The sequence below is a fragment of the Vombatus ursinus genome, unplaced genomic scaffold (genome assembly GCF_900497805.2).
Source record: "Vombatus ursinus unplaced genomic scaffold, bare-nosed wombat genome assembly UNPS02014811.1, whole genome shotgun sequence".
Lineage (NCBI taxonomy): Eukaryota > Metazoa > Chordata > Mammalia > Diprotodontia > Vombatidae > Vombatus > Vombatus ursinus.
The window spans coordinates 11,226,379-11,248,328 of NW_020954589.1; the positions used below are offsets into that span (position 1 = coordinate 11,226,379).

Consider the following 21,950-nt stretch of genomic DNA (forward strand, 5'->3'; position numbering starts at 1 on the left):
CCCTCCCCTCCCCTCCCCTCCCCTCTTGCGTTGCTGCAGGCGCGCGCCCTCCACCGCCCGCTAGGGGGCGCCTCTGGGCGCGGACCGGCACGGCAGGACCGCAGGCGCGAGCTCGCTCGGGCCTCGCTCCCGTGCAGGTCGGCGCCGCGCGGGTGGGTGGGATCGTGGAGGAATCGCGGACGCCGGGGAAGCGAGGGGGAGGCGGCCGGGCTGGGAGAGCGGTCATGGCGACGACGGCGACGGCGGTGACAGCAGCGGCGGCGGCCGGTCTTCCCGGCAGCGGCGAGGCGCGGAGGCCGCCTTCCCCTCGGGACTGAGGTCGGGGCCACCCAGGCCCTTCCCTCCGGTTCGGCCCCGGCCCCGGCATGGCTGGGATCATCAAGAAGCAGATCCTGAAGCACCTGTCCCGGTGAGAGCCCCGGGCCCGGGCCGCCCCCTCCCCGGGTTCCTGCGCTCCGAGCGGCCGCGGGCCGGGAATCCCCGCGTAGGCGCTCTGTGCTCGGTGCTCCCTGCTCCCTGCCCGGCCCTCCTCCCAAGTGTGTGTGCGTGTGTGTGTGAGTGTGTGAGTGTGTGTGTGTGCATGGCAGATCCAGGCACCCACAGCCCAACCCCCGCATTTTACAGGGGAGGAAACCGAGGACCACAGAGGTGAAGTGACTTGCCCCAGAGATGTGATTTGAACCCAGGTCCTTCCATTGCTTCTCTTTACAAAGTCTTTCTAGGGGACCCCCCCACCTCGAGCTGCTGAAGCTCCTCACCCCATTACGCCCAGTCTTTTTGTGTTCCCACCCCTACCCTACCCTTCCCTTCCTCTGCACTCCCCTTTCGGGGCTGGGTGGTACCATGGAAAAGTGAGGCAGATCTGAAGAAAGCGGGCCTGAATTCAGATGCTGCGTTTCTGCCCGCCCTGGCCCCCCCACCCCTCGTCTCCCGGTTTCGTTTCTCTGGGCGGTGCTCTGGATATCTGTAAGAGGAAGGGTTGAATTGGGCGTCCTCTAAAGCCCCTTCCAGCTCTAAATCTATAAATCTATGGTGCTATGTGTATGTGATTCTAATGCCCCTTCTCTGCGGCTTTCCTCCCCAGCAGCTAGGCTCTTGCTCTCCTCTGCATCCCCTTCGCAGAATTCCTGTAGTCTCAAATCTTCATGTCCTACTATTTGCCATTCCCCTAGGCTCTCCTGCGTCTGGTATTTATTCTGAGAGGCCGCCAGTCTCTATTTCCACAACCCTGTTGCATCACCCTTGAAATAGAGGGTGTCCCAAATGTCCTAGTGCAATTTTAAGCTTTAGTAGTTCTATATGATCCTGTCTACATGCTATTCCCCCTGTCACCCTTCCTCTTTTACTCATTTGTTAGATTAATAAGAGGTAGATCTTGTGGGGTGGGGGACAAAGTTCGACAGCCTTCCCCTTGGAACTGAAACTCTTTCAAGACCCTTGCAAAAAGAAAATCCGATACAGTTTTGTAGCCATTTATTAAGCAATGATTTGTCCCTGGGTAATCTTGTGGTTGAGGAGAGGTGGCATGCACAACAGTATTTTGATAGGCAACTGTGGGTCTGTCCCAGCTGCTATGTTTGAAGGCTGCCAGAACTTGTGGCAGACGTTAACTTCGTTTCTCTAATTCATGTCAGATTTGATCTGACGTTGATTTAATAATACCTTTAACTTTGGGTATCTGTTTATATTTGGAATATGGAAAGATTTGGTGACTGCCTTAGTTTGGTTCCAGAATGGTGAATCTTATCCAAGAGGAAAAGTTAAATATTGTAACCAATACCAATCACTCAGGCCTAGCACTAGGACTGACCTTATTTTTCCACATTTTATATTATGGGTTGTGGTAAATTGGTTTGATGAAAGTGGAGTGAGATTCTACTGTTGCCTGGAGCATCCTCTTCCCTGGCTGACATGCTGGTCTGCTTGCTATTTTAGATTTGGATTAGTGGTGAAATCTGGTTCTAACTTTTGGTAATGGACCAAATAGGGAGGTGAGCTAGAGCTGGAAAGGCCTTTATTTAGATCACCGTTTTCAGATTAATGGCCTATGTATCTTGGGAGAGCCATGGGTATTTCTGGATAGAGAGCAGGCCTCAGAATCAGGAAGACCTGGGTTCAACTTCTGTTTCTGACATAAACTGGTTGTATGATTTTGGGCAGATCACTGAACCTTTCAGTGTTCTAAGCAACTCTCTAAGACTTTATATTGCAAAACAATTTCAGATATGCTCTGGTGGTTTTTAGTATACCTGTGACATCACAGGTCCAATCTCCTCCAACCCCTTCCAGCCCAAAAAACTATTTTAACTAATCTTAATTTGGTTCAATTTGTTTAAATTCTGCAAACAGTTATTAAATATCTGCTATGTAACGAGTACTTACTGTTCTAGGCACTGTGAGAAATACGAAGTTTATTTAATGCACAGACTTCTGCTGTCATGGAGTATTTTACAGTTTTAGATGGCCAAATTGCCTTTGGAAAATTGTATCATTCTTTCAGTCTACCTCAGCTTCTCCCTGAAATAAGGGAAAGATGAGCTCCTTAATACTAATATCCTTCCAGTGTTAAAAGACTGTGAGTCATGAAACATTATAGCTTCTGAAGAACTGAAAATGAAACTCTCCCAAAGTACAATGGAGAGAAGCAAGCATATGGAGGGTATGAGCAGGCTTGCAGTAGATTACCAGCAGGGAATTATGGGGTTTTTTTGTTTGTTTGTTTTTTAGTGAGGCAATCAGGGTTAAGTGACTTGCCCAAGGTCACACAGCTAGTATGTGTCAAATGTTTGGTCTGAGGCTGAATTTGAACTCAGGTCCTCCTGACTTCAGGGCCAGTGCTGTATCCACTGCGCCACCTAGCTGCCCCACCAGCAGGGAATTATGAAGAAGTAAAGTAAAGAATGTTATCAAAGAAATGTGTAAGCATAAAAGACGATGGGCTAGTCACATGGGGGAAAGAGGAATAACAGGTGGACAGTTCATGTGCTCTTTGGTATGCTCCTGTTGTCAAGAGAAATGAGGACAGCCCCCAGGACATTTAGTAGATCCCTTGTGGTAAAATTATATGCTGCAGTGGTACAGGTACCTGTATGTTTCACGTTTATTATGGGAGGAGGGTAGTGGAGGTAGGAATAGAGAAAAAGGCATGTATATGAAGGACTGAGAAGGTAGAATAAACAGAATAAAATCCAATTTTAGCTATTAGATATGAGAAGTGAGGGAGAGAAAAGAGTCAACAACAACAAGCATGGTGTTGAGGATACTAATAATAATAGCTAGCATTGATATAGCTCTTTAAGGTTTGTAAAGCATTCTACATATATTATCTCATTTGAGCCTCACAACAACCCTGTGAGGTAGGTGCTCTTATTATCCTCATTTTACAGATGAGGAAGTATCCAGTATCCAAGAACATTGAGGGTAAGAGAGGGCAAGTGACTTGCCCAGGGTCACACAGGAAGGGTCTGAGGTGGGATTTGAACTCTTGCCTTCCTGACTTCCGGTCTACAACTGTGCCACCTAGTGGCCTCAAAGATAAAAATGAAACAGTACTTGCCCTCAAAGAGCTGCTTATAGTCTATTAGAGACAACATATACACATAAAAATATTTAATGCTAGGGTTTTGGACATGGCAGACTGGGTGTTATCATGTAAGTAGTGAAGGTGTAAGAAGAACTTGTTTAGGAGAAAAGATAATCTTAGTTTTGGACATGTCCAGTTTATGCAGGGGGGCATCCAATCCAATCTGGAGTTGGGAAAACCTGAGTTCAAATCCAGTCTCAGATACTTACTGGGCAAGTAATTTACCCTCTGTCTACCTTATCTTCTATATCTGTAAAATGAGGATAATAATGGCACCTACCTCACAGGGTTATTGTGAGGATTAAGCTCAATATCTGTAAAAAGCACTTTACAAGCCTTAATGAGCTATATAAACAGTTGGGTTATTAAAAAATCTTTAGAGAGAAGGTAGGTGGTGGAGAGGACCAAAAGAGTTACATATGTAAAATGCTTTCAAATCTTAAAATGTTACATAAATATTATTATCATTATTGATATGGCAGTTGGAGATATGTGTCTGGAACTTAGAAGGGAGATTAAGACTGAAGATACTGATTTGAGAGTCAACTTTATGAATGTGATAGTTGAAACTGTGGCAGTCAACAAAATTGCTAAGGACAAGAATGTGGTGAGAGAAGAGGTTGAAAGACATGATGGAGAGAACTTTTTTAAGGGGTTGGTAAGAGGCAGAGGAACCAGGCAAGGATAGTGAACAGAAACTTTTAGAGAATAGGTTGTGTGATGTTTTTGAAGCCACGGAGAGAGCATATTGCATAGGGAAGGGAGAATATCCAGTAGGCTGAAGTGGTTAACCTCGTTAAATGCTGCTAATTTGTATTCTTGAGTGTCAGGTTTCTGGTTGCCTTAAGTTTGAGGATAAATGAAAGAGAATACTGAAAGATTCAGCACAGGCCAAATTACAGAAATCACAAAATTTTATTTTATTTTTAGTTTTTAAATCATAGTCATTTCCAGATATATCCCTTCCTCTTTACATTTTAAACCCTCTTTTCCCACAAACAAACAAACAAACAAACAAAAATAGCTGAGCAAAAACAAGGGACATGGTGATCACATCTGACAACATGTAGAATATCCTGCCCTTATAATTTGTTACTCTTAGGAGTGGTATGTTTCATTTTCTGTTCTCCTGGAGCATTTTTTTTTTTTAGTGACACAGAGTTTGACTTCTTTTTGGTGATCATTTAATTTTTCATTGTTTTAGTCACTGGAATAAAAGAATTTTAGAACTTAGAGGTCATCCAGTCCAATCTATACATTTTCAGATGAAGAATCCGAGGCCTATGGAAGTTAATTGACAAGTTTATACGGTTCATTAGTGGCTTAGGAGTAGAAGCCTTGACTCCACTACTAGCCATGTGCTCTTCTTATTATAGTAGAAATGAATTATTTTCCCTACTTTTTATGAAGAAAATGTTTTTTAGGGCAAATAATTAGTAGTGTAAATTGATTTGAATTCTCATAAAACAAGATCCTTTGAACATAGTTGGCCTGAGTGTGCTGGGGATTAGAAAGGAGGTTTTGTCTCTTCAGCATTCAATCAGTTGTAGTAGCAGAGGAGGATTTTCTCTGGGAACTATTCCAGAAGTGGTACTGTTGTAGGTGCCTTGAAGATAGGTCATGTTCCTGAGGATCATATGTTTGCTGGGCTGTAGCATGAGTATGAGACAAAAATTGTCCAGGGATTCCCTGGTAGGTATTATTTGTACCTCAGCAGCCAGCTTGGTCCCAGTCCTTCCTGGTCCCATTCCTTCCTGAGTAAAAGCTTGCCAGGGACTGCGTCCTAGAAGCACCAGTGCTGCAAGTGTTGAACTGCTAGTACCAGGAACAATAGGCTGTAAACTATCAGTGCAGAGCCAGAGAACTAAGGAGCAGTGGGAGTGGGACAGACACATAAGTATGGGGGGCTGTGCAGCACTCCATGAAGCCTGAGGGAGACAGCACAGCACTCAGCTGGGACCAGTTCTGACCACCCAAAAGTGAGTTAAGGCAGAAAGACCTAGGCTGGTGAACCATGAATTGCTCAGTATTGAAGGAGGCTGAGATACTTTGAGATCCAGCACCCAAGGAAACCACAATTGGAGGGGAGGGAGTTAGGAAGAGAGTGATAATGAAAATAAGGGAGGAAAAAAGACTTGAAAGTACCAAAGATTTCAGGAAGAAGAAATCTCGAAGACCTTGAACATAAAGGAAATATGGCCTGCAAATCTAGTAAATGATTCAAAATAAAGAGAAATGAGACAGAGGACTGTATGGAATTTGAAGAGAGCATGGAGCCACAAATCACAGTACACTGTTTCAGAGTAATTTAAAAGAGAAATGAGAATTATGAGAGCAGAATTTATGTCCTGCACAGCAAAAATAATGAGCAGAATAGAAAAATTTGAATCTGATGGGAAACTTCACCAAAGAAAAAACAATAGATTGGGAATTCCTAGAAGAAAAAAGCAAAAAAAATATTAAAAGAAAATATGTTCACTATTCAAGCAAAATATACTGAACTCAAAGACAGAATGCATGAAGACAACCTAAGGATCATAGATCTCTCAGAAGAACATGACAGGACAACTATGATGAAAGAAATAATAGAATTGTCTAGAACTTCTGAATGTAGAAAATGAAATTCCAACTGAAAGAATTCACAGATTACCTCCAGAAAAAAAAAACAAAACAACTCAAGTCTACAAACTATAAGACACATAGTGGTTAAACTTAACAATTTAATCCGGAAACCACAAGTTCTGCAAGCCATCTGGAGAAAGACCCTCAATACAAAGAAAAGGACCTTTGAATAACATAAGACTCTTCTTCAGTCACTAGGAATAGGAGGGAATAGATTGTGTGGCAGTGCCACCCAGCATGATTTATCCTGCAAATCTGTGTTTAACCTTATAGGACAAAAGATGGACATTCAATAATAAAGAAGAGTTTGAAAGATTTTTAGAAAGAAAACCAGAACTGAAGAGATTATTTGCTTCTCAAACACTCAAATAAAAAAGCAGCAAGCAAAGACAGCAACAGCAAGAGTGACAACAGAAAGACTGGTAAGAGCCATCATTCTAAATGTATTCAAGGAGACGGGGTGAAGTCTGGTAGAGCTGACAGTGAAGAGGTGAAGGGGACCTCTATGGTCTCAAAAAGAGAGGAGCCTCTGGAGGAGTGGGTGAGGAGGAGGAGGGAAAAAATGAGAAGGAAAGGGAAAGGAAGGAGGTCTTACTTTAAAGATAGGAAGGGTTTTCACGGATGAATGCTATTAGGAATGTAGGGCATGAGGACTTTACACTGGATGGGGCCTGAGGGATTTGGTGCTTGAAAAGTCTATTTGTCTTGGGAGAGGGTGGGGGTAGAGTTGAAATCACTGGGGGCAACCATTACCCAGAGGATTTTGTACAACCTGAACACTGGGAGCTTTCCAGGTAAATGTAGAAAAAAGGTCAACAAGACTAGGTATAGATCATTGGTGGGAGAGGAGAGGTACCATGAGGCTATGTCCTCTCTGACATCTTGTTGACATTGTTTTGAGAGTGAGGCATAATGAAAGAGGGGAAGCCATGGAGTAAGCACTACCAGGTAGTGGCAGAAAGCAGCTAGAGAGGAGAGCCTAGAATGAATTCCTTGGAAGCTTTGATTAAAGGAAGAATACAGAGAAAAGAGAGAGACGAGATTATTATAGTGGTCATGAATCAGAGAATGAAGATCTAGAGTAAACAGAAAGAAATGGATAATGATGAGAGTAAGAAATCCTTTTTGGAAAGAGGCACGCAAAAAAAAATGTAAAAAAAGCTGATGAGCAAGACTAGCTGAAAGGGAGGACAGGAGTGGGAATTCTACTTGACTAAGGAAAAAAGAGAGACAAGAAATATATAACCAGATAAAAGCAAAAAAGAGAAAGAAACACAAAGGATAGGGGGTAACAGATGAGAAGAGGGGATCAGAGGTGAGGGGAAGAGAGCCAGTGAGAACAGAGCAACCTTTAAAAAAAAAGAGTAAAGTAACTAAAGGAACATAATATTCTGTTTACAGCAGAAGAGGAAAAAAAAACAATTTTAGAGACAGATGGAGCAAAATATAAACCTAAATAATTCTTATAAATTTAAATATGAATGGATTAAACATTCAATTAAATGAAAAAGAGTGACAGATTGAGTAAGAAAACAAAACCTTACAATCTGTTCTTGTTTGTGCAAAAACTTTTCAATTTAATGTAATCAAAATTATCCATTTTGCATTTCATAATGTTCTCTATCTCCTGTTTGATCATGAATTCTTCTGTTCTCCATAAATCTGATAGGTAAACTATTCCTTGCTCTCCCAGTTTGCTTATAGTATCAGTATCATCTAAATCATAATCCCATTTTGACTTTATTTTGGTATGTGGTGTGAGATACTGGTCTATTTTACAATCCGGTCTTACAAGAAACATTTAAAATACAAAGACATATATAAAATAAAACTGATGGGTTGGAAAAAAATTTACTATATTTCAAGTGAATTAAAAAAAAAAAGAGTTACCATCATACCATCAGACAAAGCAAAAACAAACATTCAAAAAATAAAAAGGGATAAAAAAGAAAACTATATTTTGATCAAAGGAAACATAGACAACAAACCAATATCAATAATAAGTATATATACTCCAAATACCTTAACATCACATTAACTGAGCTTCAAGAAGACTTAGACAATAACACAATAATGACAAGAGACTTCAGTACTTCTCTAGAAGTTTTGGATAAGTCCAACAGAAACAAGAGGGAAAACATGACTGAACAAATTTTTGGAGAAACAAGAATTAAAAGACTTATGGACTTTTTAGTCTTTTAAGTCTTCTTAATGGGATAACAAATGAATGCACATATTTCTCTGCACAACATGGATCTTTTACAAAAATTGACCATGTACAAGGGCACAGAGATATTACAAACAAATGTAAAAAGGCAGAAATAGTTAATATATCCTTTACAAAATGTAGAATTAATAGTATGCATATTTATTTTGCCTTTCCAGTCTTTTACTTCTAATTTTTTCCACTTTAAAATATTTTATTTTTTCCAATTACATGTAAAGATAGTTCTCAACATTTATTTTTATAAGATTTTGAGTTCCAAATTTTTCTCCTTTCCTTCCCTCCCCAAGACAGCACCAATCTGATATAGGTACAATCATGTTAAACATATTTTCCACATTAGTCATGTTATGAAAGAAGAATCAGAACAAAAGGGAAAAACCACAAGAAAAAAAAAACAACAAAAAAAGTGAATAGTATGCCTCAATCTGCATTCAGACTCCATAGTTCTTCTCTAGATAGCATTTTCCATCATGAGTCTTTCAGAACTGTCTTTGATCATTGTATTGCTGAGAACTAAGTCTGTCGTAGTTGAACGTTGCACAATGTTGCTGCTACTGTGTACAATGTTCTCCTGGTTCTCCTCACTTGACTCAGCATCAGTCTTTCCAGGTTTTCTGAAATCAGCCTGCTCATCATTTCTTATAGTGTGCATATATTTTTGAGGACTCTGGACAATAATGGCACTATCCTGCCCTTGCCTTCCCAAGAGTTATGGGTTTTCTACTTACCTGGTATACCATAGCCCTGTCCTTGAGAAAATTATCTGCCTGCATGATATGCCCTGTAAAAAAATTTTTTTTGCAACAAGATAATAAAGGCAACATTTTCATTATATAAAAGAATAAGAATCACATTCAGATATGTAACAATAAGCAAACTCTGATAAATGGTCCCATTCTAAAGAAGAAATCCAAGCTATCAATAACTATATGAAAAATAGAAATCCAAATTAGAACAGCTTTTTTTTTTCTCCTTTTTTTGCTAGGCAGTGGGGTTAAGTGACTTGCTCAGGGTCACACAGGTAATAAGTGTCAAGTGTCTAAGGCCGAATTTGAACTCAAGTCTTCCTCGCTCCAGAGCTGGCACTCTATCCGCTGCGCCACCTAGCTGCCCCTAGAACAGCTTTAAGGTTCTACCCCACATACTGTTTGGCAAAGTTGACTAAAATGGAAAATGACAAATTCTCAAGGACCTATGGAAAAAACAGGTTTATTAATAAGCTATTGGAAGAGCTGTGAACTGCTCTGGCAATTCTGAGAGCAACTTGGAACTATGCCCAAAAAGCTATTAACTACATATACCCTTTAACCCAGCAGTAACACTACTAGGTCTGTACTCCTAAGACATCAAAGAAAGAGGAAAAGATCCAAATGTTGTTGTCATTCACTTGTTTTCAGTCATGTCCAATTCTTTGTGACCTCATTTTAGGGTTTTCCTGGCAAAGATACTGGAGTGGTTTGCCATTTCCTTCTCCAAATGTACAGAAATATTTATAGTAGCTCTTTTTGTGATGGCAAAAAATTGGAAACTGAAGGGGTGCCTACCAATTGTAGAATGGCTAAACAAGTTATGTTATATCAAAATGATGCTTTGTGCTGTTGAAAGTGATTAAGAAAACAGTTTTAGAAAAACCTGGGAAGATTTGTATGAGCTGATTGAGAGTGAGTTGAGCAGAACCAGAAGAAGAATGTATATAATAACAACAATATTGTGAAGATGATCAAATTTGAAAAACTTTGGGGCTCTGACCAATACAGTGACCCACCATGGTTCCAGGGGACTCATGATGAGAGATGCCCACATCTGCACTCTGTCTAGTCCATCACCTTTCTACTTTGTAGTAGACAGTGGTGATGGACTCAGTGCAGATTGATACAGTTTTTTGGACATGGCCAATTTGAGAATGTGTTTTATTTTGTGACATGTTTGTAACAAGGGTTTTATTTTTCTTGTTTTCTCTTGGGTGAGGAGAAGGTCAAGGAGGTAAGGCAGATCTTCACTTGAAAATAAAATACAATTTGCTTTTTAAAAAATAAAGTAGGGGCACCTAAGTAGCATAGTGGATAGAGCACCGGCACTGGAGTCAGGAGGACCTGAGTTCAAATGTGGCCTTAGACACTTGACACTTACTAGCTGTGTGACCCTGGGCAAGTCACTTAACCCCATTGCCTAGCCAAAAAAAAAAAAAAAGAAATAAAATGTCACTTTATTTTAAAAAACAACTTTACCTTGCCATTTCTTCAAATAGTCATCTATATTTTCTTCTTTTCACAACCAAACTCCTAGAAAGGGTGGCCTGCATTCATTGCCTCCATTTCCTCACCTCCTAATTATTTCCTAATCCCTTTTAATATGGCTATACCCTATCACTTGATTGAAACTGACCTTGTAAGCCATTGTTCTCTTTTTCAAAGTTTTATTAATGCCTTTTGTTTTTTATATCATAGTCATTTCTTCCCCTCCCAGCCTTAAGATTGGCCTTCAGTTGTAACAAAGAAAAAAAGTTACGCGAAACCAGGTGACAAATCTTCCTTACATGCCAGTTTATACAATATTATCAGCCTCTAAATGCAATGGTCTTTTCTTAATCTTCTTTCTGATTGACTTTTCTGTAGCTCTTGATAGTGTTAACCACCTTGTCTTCCTAGACATTCTCTTCTTTCTTGGCTTCTGTGACATTTTTCTCTTGGTTGTCCTTTACCTATCTGACTATTGCTTTTCAGCCTCCTTTGCTGTGTCATCCTTCTACCACTGTGGAGGCATCCTTCAAGATTCTACTTTGTACCCTCTTTTCTCTCTGTATTCTCTCCCTTGGTCATCTCATTAGCTTTCATGAGTTTGGTTATTGTCTCAATGCAAATGTCTCCCAAATCTCATGTCTGATTTCCAGAATGGCATTGTCAACTGCTTGCTAGATAGCTTCATCTAAATTTCCCATAGGCATCTCAAATTCATCATGACCTAAAAGGAGCATTTTTATCTATATTTTATTTAGTGTTAATAAACCCAGGAACATAAATTACTTGAGGGAGAACTCTCTATTTGATAAGAAGTTACTGTGAAAATTGAAAGGCAGTTTGGCATAAATTAGCTTTAGACCAGTATTTTACACAGTTTACCATATTAAGCTTAAAATGGATATATGGTACCTGAATGTAAAAGGTCATACTATCAAAAATGTTGGAGAAAAACAAAATCAGGTACCTTTCATAGCTATGGCTAAGAGGAGAATTCTTAAGGGAGAAGGGAATAAGCATTTATGTAGCTCTTACTCTATGACAGGTACTGTGCTAAGTGCTTTACAAATATTATTTCATTTTATCTTCACAACAACCCTAAGAGGTAGGTGCTATTATTATTCCCATTTTATAAAAATGGAATATTTTATAATGAGGAAACAGAAGTAAACAGGTTAAGTGACTTGACCGGGGTTATGCAGCTAGTAAGTGTCTGAAGCTTGATTTGAACTCGTCTTCCTTATTCAAGGTCCAACCCTATATCCACTGCACTACCAGCTGCCTCTCAACCAAACAAGGGATAAAAGTGATCACAGAAGGTAAAATAGGAAATGATGATTACATGAAATTTAAAACAAGAACAAAATCAGTGCAACTAGGATAAGAAGGAAAAGCATCTATTTAGGAAAAAAAATCTTTACATCAAATGTTTCTGTGAAGTGTTTTATATTCAAGATATGTAAGGAAATAACACAAGACAAAGAGTTCTGTTCCTCAGTAGATAAGTGGTCAAAGGCTATAAACAAATAGTTCTCAAAAGAATTTCAGGCTATTAGTGAATTTCAGCCTGAATAGAATTTCAGGCTGTTATGTGAAACATTGCCCCAGATCATTAATAAGAGAAATTCAAATCAAAATAATTCTGAGACTTAACCTATATAAATTAGTAAAGATGACAAAAGGTGGAAATAGTCAATATTGGAGGGGTTGTGGGAAGACAAGCACAGTAATATACTGTTGATGGAGCTGTGATTTGGTCCAAACATTCTGGAGAGCAATTTGGAATTATACTTAAAAAACGAATTAAGAAGTATTTATTAAGGATGCACTATGCCTTAGGCACTGTGTTGGGGGCTGCAAATGCAAGGCCAGGTATGAAATTGTTCCTCTTTCACATTCCATCAGGGAGGCAGTGTGTGTGTGTGTGCGTGCATGCGCGCACGCACAGAGAGAGAGAAAATATCAGATGATTTAGAGAAGGAAGCGCTCCTAGATGGAGAGATCAGAAAAGGCTTCTTGTGGGAGGGGACTTGTGACTAAAATGTTCATACCTTTTAATCCAGTGATACCATAGTTAGGTGTTTAATTCCTTTTTAAAAATTTTTAACTTAATTTTTATTCAGTTAATAAGCATTCATTTTCTTTTCCCTCTCACCTTCTTCCTAGCCCCCATTGAATGAAAAAGCAAAAGAAAAACCTTCATAATAGTTATCCATTTTATCTTTCCCTCTGCTTGATGACTCCTAACCCTGTTGTTCATCCTTACCATAACTGCTAATCCTTCCGCCTCTCATTTCTTTCACAGGCCATCATCATCCCTTTATTGTTTATACTTTCTTCTCTTCCATATCTCTGCCCCTTAGTGAATCAGTTCAGTTCTACACTGTTCTCTTCACTTGTCCTTCGCCCCCTTTTCCTGTTGATTATCGTGGGTTGCCGTAACCCAACCTTGGATTATTCACACCATCCACTGCCTTTGTTTGTGTTCATGTGCTGCAAAACAGAGCTGGATAAAATCATGAATCTGCTCTGACTAGTTCCACTACAAATTTGTTATATAACTCAACTGTGCCCTCAGTGCAACAAGATAATCCTTTTACACTACTCTAATAGATTCACTTTCCCACTCATCTCTAGTTATTCCAAACCTTTTCATTTCTCTTCAGGCGTTCTATGGCATGCCCACTGTCTCAGCTAATTGCCTCATACTTCACTGAAAAAATTGAGACCATTTGCCTCATTGCCATTATTTAGAATAAGGATTATCTATATATGACTACAGAGGAGTTAGAGTAACTTAGGTTTTATTTTATTAAAATAGTTAGCCTTGTATGTATATACTCAGGCTTAATAGTTTGCTCATTTAGGATGGATATCTGCTAATAATGTGAAAAAGGTAGAGGGGACATGATGGATAGCATTACAAAAGTTTGTATTTGAAGATAGAATGCATGCATTTTCCCTCAGAAACAAAGTTATAAGTAGTAGGGTTTCCTAGGCAGGGCCATAACAAGTAACCCATAATGTATTCAGCTCAACTGTAATAGTGACATCCTTAATTCTAACAATAAATAAATAAATAAAAATGAGTTTCCTATGATACAGGATCAGCTGAGGCAGAATTTTGAAGTCTACAGTTTCTCCTTGGAATCTTCCTACCCCTTGGTACTCCTCTTTGTAGACACATAGAGCCTTCATGATGCCCTAAGCCTTCTAGTATTTCATTCCACTGAGATGCTCCATTTAAAAAAAAAATCTTTTTTAATCTTTTTTCTCCCCTACTCAAAATTCCCATGAACTTAGTGGATTGGCTCTTATCTGATGGGATAAATATTAGGAGACTTCTTAAATTAATTTGTATTCTGTGAATGAATGTGAGCCTCTAATTCTTCTCAGAAATATTTACATTTTTGAAACAGTGATTTAGCTGCTCCAAATAAATCTTTAATTTAGTGGCATTTCAGATTATATAGCTAGGTGAAATGACAAAATTCAGGCAACTGTAGTTGGAGGATTTTTCTAAGTAGGAAGACTCTCATACAGGCAGGCCAGCTCTGCCTTAGGGGAGCTGTCTCTGATGTCAGTACTCATTAACTTATATCTGTTGTTAATAGCTTATTCTCTTCCTTCACTCCTTAATTTGAAGATTCTTTAAAACTTGGCAAGTTTTTCTATGATGATTCCTGTGAGAATGGTGAGGCAAGAGTTGTAGCTATCAGTATTTATAAATTTTATATCAGTTAAGGACTACTTGTTTATGGTTTCAGAGGAGCAAAACAGCCTAGAGGGATAATCCTACCCAAGGCAACCAGATGCTTCTTTCAAGTAATGTCAGTACTTTTCTAGCAATTGCTAGAGGTATACTTCCCAAGTTTCTCTTCAAGCTTTCTCTTTTCAATATAGTAATACCTGTATTAAAAAACAATATGTTGTTAAAAGACTCTTCAGAGGTAGAATTGATCTCAGAGACTATAGAAAGTTACTGTGGTGACAAGAAAGCTCTGAACACATACTCAGAAGACAACAAAGTCAAACTCCTATGTCCAAAGCCTCAAAGAAAAATATGACTTGGTCTTAGGCCATGGAAGAGCTCAAAAAGGATTTTAAAAATCAAGTAAGAGAGGTAGACGAAAAATTGGGAAGAGAAATGAGAGTGATACAAGAAACTCATGAAAAAAAGAGTCAACAGCTTGGTAAAGGAGGCACAAAAAAAAACTGAAGAAAATAACACCTTAAAAAACAGAATAGGCCAAATGGTAAAAGAGGTACAGAAATCCAATGAGGAGAAGAATGCCTTGAAAGCAAAATTGGCAAGCTGAGAAAATATACAAAAATTCACTGAAGAAAAGAGCTCTTTAAAAAGTAGAATTGGCCAAATGGAAAAAGAGGTACAAAAGCTCACTGAAGAAAATAATTTGTTAAAAATTAGAATTGAGATACCCTTTGATCCAGCAATACCACTTCTAGGGTTGTATCCCAAAGAGATCATAAAAATGGGAAAAGGACCCACATGTACAAAAATATTTATAGCAGCTCTTTTTGTGATGGCCAAGAATTGGAAATTGAGGGAATGCCCATCAACTGGGTATTGGCTGAACAAGTGGTATATGAATGTAATGGAATGCTGTTGTGCTTATAAGAAATGATGAGCAGATGGACTTCAGAAAAACCTGGAAAGACTTGTATGGACTGATGCTGAGTGAAGTGAGCAGAACCAAGAGAACATTGTACCCAGTAACAGCCACATTGTGTGATGACTGACTTTGATAGACTTAGCTCTTCTCAGCAATACAAGAATCTAGGACAACTCTGAAAGACTCATGATGGAAAATGCTGTCCACATCCAGAGAAAGAACTATGGAGTTTGAATGCAGATTGAAACATACTATTTGCTCTGTCCCTTTTTTTTTGTTTTGTTTCTTGTTTCTTGTGGTTCCTCCCATTTGTTCTAATTCTTCTTTACAACAGGACTAATGTGAAAATATGTTTAATAAGGATGTATATGTAGAGCCTATATCAGATTGCATGCCATCTTGAGGAGGGGGAAGGGGAAGGAGGTGGAGAAAATTTAAAGCTCAAAAGCTTATGGAAGTGAATGTTGAAAACTAAAAAAAATTAATTTTTAAAAAAAGAAAAAATTAGAATTTCACAAGTAGAAGCTAATGACTGTGAGATATCAAGAAACAATAAAACAAGGCCAAAAGAATGAAAAAATAGAAGACAATGTGAAATATCTCATCAGAAAAACAACTGACCTGAAAAATAGACACAGAAGTGATAATTTAAAAACTATTGGACTTCTTGAAAGCCAGAATAAAAAAAAAAAGAGCCTAGACATCATCTTTCAAGAAAGTATCAAGGAAAACTGCCCTTATACTCTAGAACCAGAGAGTAAAATAGAAATTGAAAGAATCCATCTATCACTTCATGAAAGAGATCCCAAAATGGAAACTCCAGGAATATTATAGCCAAATTCCAGAGCTCCTAGGTTAAAGAGGAAATATTGCAAGCAACCAGAAAGAAACAGTTGAAGTATTGTGGAGCCACAATCAGGATAACATAAGATTTATCAGCTTCTGCATTGAAGAATCAGAGGACTTGGAATATGATATTTTGGAAGGCAAAAGAGCTAAGATTAAACCAAAAATCACCTACCCAGCAAAACTAAGTATAATCCTTCGGGGGGAAAATGGACATTCAGTGAGAGAGAACTTTCAAGCATTCTTGATTAAAAAAACTGGAGCTGAATGGAAAATTTTACTTTCAAATACAAGACTCAGGAAAAGCATGCAAAGGTAAACAGGAAAGGGAAATCATAAGGGACTTAATAAGGTTAAACTGTTTACATTCTTCCATGGGAAGATGATACTTGTAACTCATAAGAACTTTCTATTTCTAACTATTTGCTTGTGTGTGGAAATGGTCCATTTGCATATGGGCTTATATAAAAAGTTGAACTGGCTTTGCCAAAATGTGGAAAACATATAAAACCATTTCAAACCATTATGGTTTTGTTACTTTGGGTAAGTTGGAGAGAGAGAGTCATACACAGTAATTCACAGTTAAATTGTGAATTGGTCCAGCCATTTTGGAAAATAATTCAGAACCAAGTCCCAAAAGTCCCTAAGCTGGGCAGACACTTTGACCCCTAGATACTGTTAGTAAGCTTATACTTCAAAGAGATAAAGAGGTAAAGGGCCCATTTGTACAAAAATCTTTATAGCAATACTGTTGCTAAAGCAAAGAATTGAAAACTGAGGAGGGTGCTCATGCATTGGAGATGGCTGAATAAATTATGGTATATGAATGTAATGAAATATTTTTGTGATACAAGAAATTTTGAAAGGAATATTATCAAAGAAACCTGGAAAGACATGCATGAAATGATGGAAAAAGAACTGAGTTAAGACCATGAAAACAATTTCTATAGTAACATCAACATTGTTAAAACAAAACAAAAAAAAAACAATAGAAAACCGATCAATACAGTGACCAACCATTACACTAGAGGACTGATGATGAAGGATGCTACTCACTTCCTGACAGAGGTGATAGACTAAAGATGTAAAATGATAAATACTTGTTTGAACATGGCTAATATATGGATTTGTTTTGTTTGCCTAGGCTTATTTGTTAAATGATTTTCTTTTCCTTTTTTTTTTCCAATGAGGAGTGGGGTTTGAGAGGAGAGGGTCACTATCAATAGTGTTTTGTTTTGTTTTGTTTTATTTTGTTTCAAGAGAGAAGAGAAGAAAAAAAAAGCCATTGAAGCATTTTTTTTTTAATGCACAAAAGAGAACAGAGGGAAAGCCATAAGGAAACAGACAAGCAGGAAAGCTTTGAAAGTTGCATGTTGAATTTATTGTATACTTTAAAAAGACAAGCTGTTTGGAATAGATTTGTGGTTTTGTATACAATCTTTTTTTTCTGCTCTACTTTGTATATAAAAATACTCATTTTTTTTGGTATTTGTTAAGTCCAGAATTTTAAAAAAGAAACAAATTCCTATAAAAGGTGGAAACTAGTTTTGTCTTTTCCAACTTATCAGTGGACAGGGTCTCAAAGACTGACTGCCTCACAAATATCTTTTTAAGATATCTGTAAATTTTAGCAAAATAGATCTTTTAAAGTTAAGGAAAACAGAAAAAAAGTACTGTGATTGATTTTTATAAGTATCATTTTTCAAAATAGATTTTTGTTGATATTTTTGTATAACCCAGGGCTTAAGCCTAATTATTTGCATAAAATTCTCTTCATTGTTGGAAAGAATGTTTATTCAATGCTCTGGGCCTGTAGTGAGGAGTGAAGTTGATGAGACCATGGGACAGGAGAACTTTTCTTCTTCTGGCTTCCAGATTTAAAGGAAGATTTTTTTTTTTTTGGCTAGGCAGTGGGGTTAAGTGACTTACCCAGGGTCACACAGCTAGTAAGTGTTATGTGTCTGAGGCTGGATTTGAACTAGGTTCTCCTGAATTCAGGACTGGTGCTCTATCCACTGCGCCACCTAGTTGCCCCCCGGAAGATACTCTTGATTATAGGTTCTCTTCAGAGAGATGTCTCCCAAAGAGAGGTAGAGAAAGATATTGGGAAGAAACTAACCTTTAGAGGATTTGGTGTCTCAGTTATGTCTCTTTTTCCAGCTTGTCACCCTAGAAATGTCAGGGAACCTCCTTTTGGGTGAGCTAGAAGACTCTTGGTTGAGTGGAGATGTCTCACTCCCAGTGGGAGAACTCTAACTCCTCCAGTTTCTGTTTGCAGTTGGCTTGGATCAGTGGGTTTAAGTCCAGAGAAATTATTCCATAGAGAAATGGAGAAAACCCATTTCAAATGAACTCATATTAAGCAAGACCAAAACAGACAGTGCCTAGAGAGAATGTCTGAGAAGAGAGTGGTTGTTGATGTAATTGAATAGTGCTTTTCCAGAATTTATTTTAGTTATTCTGTTTACTTAGCTTTCAAAGGACCCGTTAACTATGATTGTTGTATGATTACTGTTTTCTACTGGGTCTATGGAACAAAGTGTTGGGTTTCATTTTAAGAAAAAAAAGCTACCTGGGGCAGCTAGGTGGCGCAGTGGATAGCGCACTGGCCCTGAAGTCAGGAGGACCTGAGTTCAAGTCTGGCCTTAGACCAAACACTTGACACTTACTGGCTGTGTTACTCTGGGCAAGTCACTTAACCCCAATTGCCTAAGAATAAAAAAATTAAAGAAAAAAAGCTACCAGTGGAAAGTTTTTGTTTCAGTTTAATACTGCTTCTGACATAAAGCTAGTATTTCCATTTGTTGGTCTCCTTTAATGCATCTTCTTCTGTGAACCATTTTTTGTTTCTATTTAAAAACCTTAAGTTCTACTTAAACTTTATTTCTACTAAGGTGGATTTATATTTGTGTGTTCTATAGCTTTAAGCCTTTTAAAAGAAGGCAACTTTTATCTACTTTGTTGAATTAGAGCAGTTTGATGTGGATACCAGATGGGGACTGTACTGTGAATTTTTCAGAAAGGTTTCTCCTCATAATATCAGTAATAGTTCATTTATATAGTTTTATAAGGCTACATATGCATTATCTCATTTATTCCTTACAGTTCTGGGAAGTCAGTGTTCTTTTCATTTTTTAAAGAAGGAAGATAAGGCTCCAAAGAGGTTAAGTGTCTTGAGCAGGATCACACAGCTGATCTTAATTGGGTTTTGAACCTAGATCCTCTTGACCATAGCTAGCAGTGTATCTACCACCACTATTCCCCTTGTTGTTGTTGTTGTTGTTGTTGTTTTTTTACTGAAGCCTTCTGTTTCCAGATGTGCCCTTTCCCTACACAGTAAAACTTCCCTTGTAACAGAGATTAAAAGAGAAAAAAACAACAACACATTGATTGAGTTAGACAGCATATGTAGCATTCCATACCCCAAATCTCCAATGTGTCCAGAAAATAAAGGTGCATTTTCTTAGCCAGTCCCGCAAAAAATATTGATTGACCTGTAGGCAGGTTGTTGGAGGTTCATCCATAATGCCCCAGGCCTACCTTAGTTCCACTTGACTTGTGCTTTTGTCAGACTGTCTCCTTGTATACACTTAGAACGAAGTGTCTCTTCCTTGTCTCTCTTTTGTCACTGTGTTGCTATTGCTGTCCTTGGTTGCTTCGTTCATTCACCATTCCTGCTTTTGTGTTATCTGATGTTTGAGAAGCAAATAATCTCTTCAGGTCTGGTTTTCTCTTTCTAAGAATCTTTTGAATGCTTCTTTATTATTGAATGTCCATCTTTTTTATTTATGGTTAAGCTCATATTTGAAGAGTAGGTCACCCTGGGCTGTATCCTGAATTCCATCATTCTTTGGAATATATTATTCCATTCCCTCCTGAATTTTCTGGTGGGTACAGAATAGTCTCATATTATTTGAATTGCCTTTCCTTTGTATTTGAAGGTTTTCTCCTGGTCTCCTGCAGAATTTATTATTTCCAAATTGAATTTTTAAATTTAACCACTATATGTCTTGGACATCACAGCATTGTTTTGTTTTTTTTTTTTCCTGGAGGTGATCTATATATCCCTTCAAATGCTATTTCCTTTTTTGTGTTCAGAACTTGTGGGCAGTTTTCTTGTATTATTTTGTGCATTATGGTGTTCTGGGTTTTTTTGACTTGTGTTCTTCTGGGAGTCCTACAATCCTTAGGTTGTCTTTGGATAACTTGTGTTCCAGACCAAGTTTTTCTTGAATGGAAAATGCTGTGCACATCCAGAGAAAGAACTATGGAGTCTGAATGCAGATTGAAGCATACTATTTGCTCTCTCTCTTTTCTCTTTTGTTTCTTCTTTCTTGTGGTTCTTCCTATTTGTTCTAATGCTTCTTTACAATATGACTAATGTGAAAATATGTTTAATAAGAATGTATATGTAGAGCCTATATCAGATTGCATGCCATCTTGAGGAGGGGGGAGGAGAAGGAGGTGGAGAAAATTTAAAACTCGAAAACTTATGGAAGTGAATGTTGAAAATTAAAAATAAATAAACTAATTTAAAAATTATATTGGCCTTACCTACCAATGAACAATAAATATTACTTCACTTGTTTAGATCTGACTTTATTTGTATAAAAAATGTTTTATATTTATGTTCATATAGTTCCTGTGTCTGTTTTGGCAGATATACTCTCAGGTATTTTATACTGTCTAGTTATTTTAAATGGTGTAAAACAATATTGAATAATATTGCTGACACAGTGTCATTTCCTATTTTTCTCTTTTGATTAAGTCTCTTTTAGCTTTAACTTTGTCTTAGATCATGATTGCTATTCCTGCTTTTTTTACATGATATATTTGACTCCTTCCCTTTATTTTATCTTTGTGTGTATCTCTTATTTTTATGGCATTTCCTGAAAGCAACATACTGTTGAATTCAAAATTTTAATCTGCTATCAGTTTCTGTATAAGGGTAAATTCATCCCATTCACATTCTAAGCTATAGTTAACTTGTTGTGTATTTTCATCCTTCCTATTTTTCCTCACTATCCTTCTCACTCCATTCCTATCCCTCCTCGCTTCTCTGCATTATTTCTACCTGCTATCTTGCCCTCCTATTCTTTAACCAGTGGACCTCTCTAACAGTCCCTCTTATTCACTCCCCTCACCCTATCCCCTTGCCCTCTTGTTTCTTTCTGAATTTAGAAGACTTTTATACCCTTCTAGATATATATGTTGTCTCCTCTTTAACCCATCCTGATGAGAGAGTAAGGTTCCAGTACTGCCCCCCCACTAGCTTCTTCTGTTTCAATTTTTCCTTTTATGCCTCATTTGTGTGAGATAATTACCCTTTTTATCTCTCCCTACAGTTTTATTTTTTTAGAATCATCCCATCATAGCTCAGCCCAAGCCTTTCTTTGTTTCTTGAAATGAATTTTGTTATTCAGTTCTATAAACTTTCACATTGGCATATAAATTATCATACTGGCAGAGCCAACCACGAGCACTCAATATTTCTTAAGCTATATATAAATATATATGTATGTATACATATATACACACACATACTTTTTGCTTCTCTTCTTCTGCATTGTTTTGTCCTCCACTTCTGTGTATTTGAATTCCCAATCAGTTTGTTTTCTCTTTTGTTTCTTTGATAAGATTTGTCATTGCAGATTCAAGTTTTTCTGTTCTGTCAGTTATTTCTGTTGTGCAGGCCATAAATTCTGCTTTTGTAATTCTCATTTCTCTTTTAAACCACTCAGGAACAACATGTCATGTTTGTATGTTCCCAAATTCCACGAGATCCTCTGTCTCATCAAATG

At 38.0% G+C, this 21,950-nt stretch overlaps 1 protein-coding gene across 2 annotated transcripts in view; it reads left to right on the forward strand.

Moving 5' to 3' along the window:
• Nucleotides 1-292: 292 nt before the first annotated feature.
• Nucleotides 293-21,950, forward strand: part of UHRF1BP1 (UHRF1 binding protein 1) — a 63,762-nt gene continuing 42,104 nt past the window's right edge. For both annotated transcript variants that reach the window (XM_027876385.1, XM_027876386.1), the window contains exon 1: nt 293-409. In XM_027876385.1, the coding sequence (XP_027732186.1) occupies nt 366-409 (44 nt within the window). In that variant the 5' untranslated portion in view covers nt 293-365. The remainder of the gene's footprint in view (nt 410-21,950) is intronic.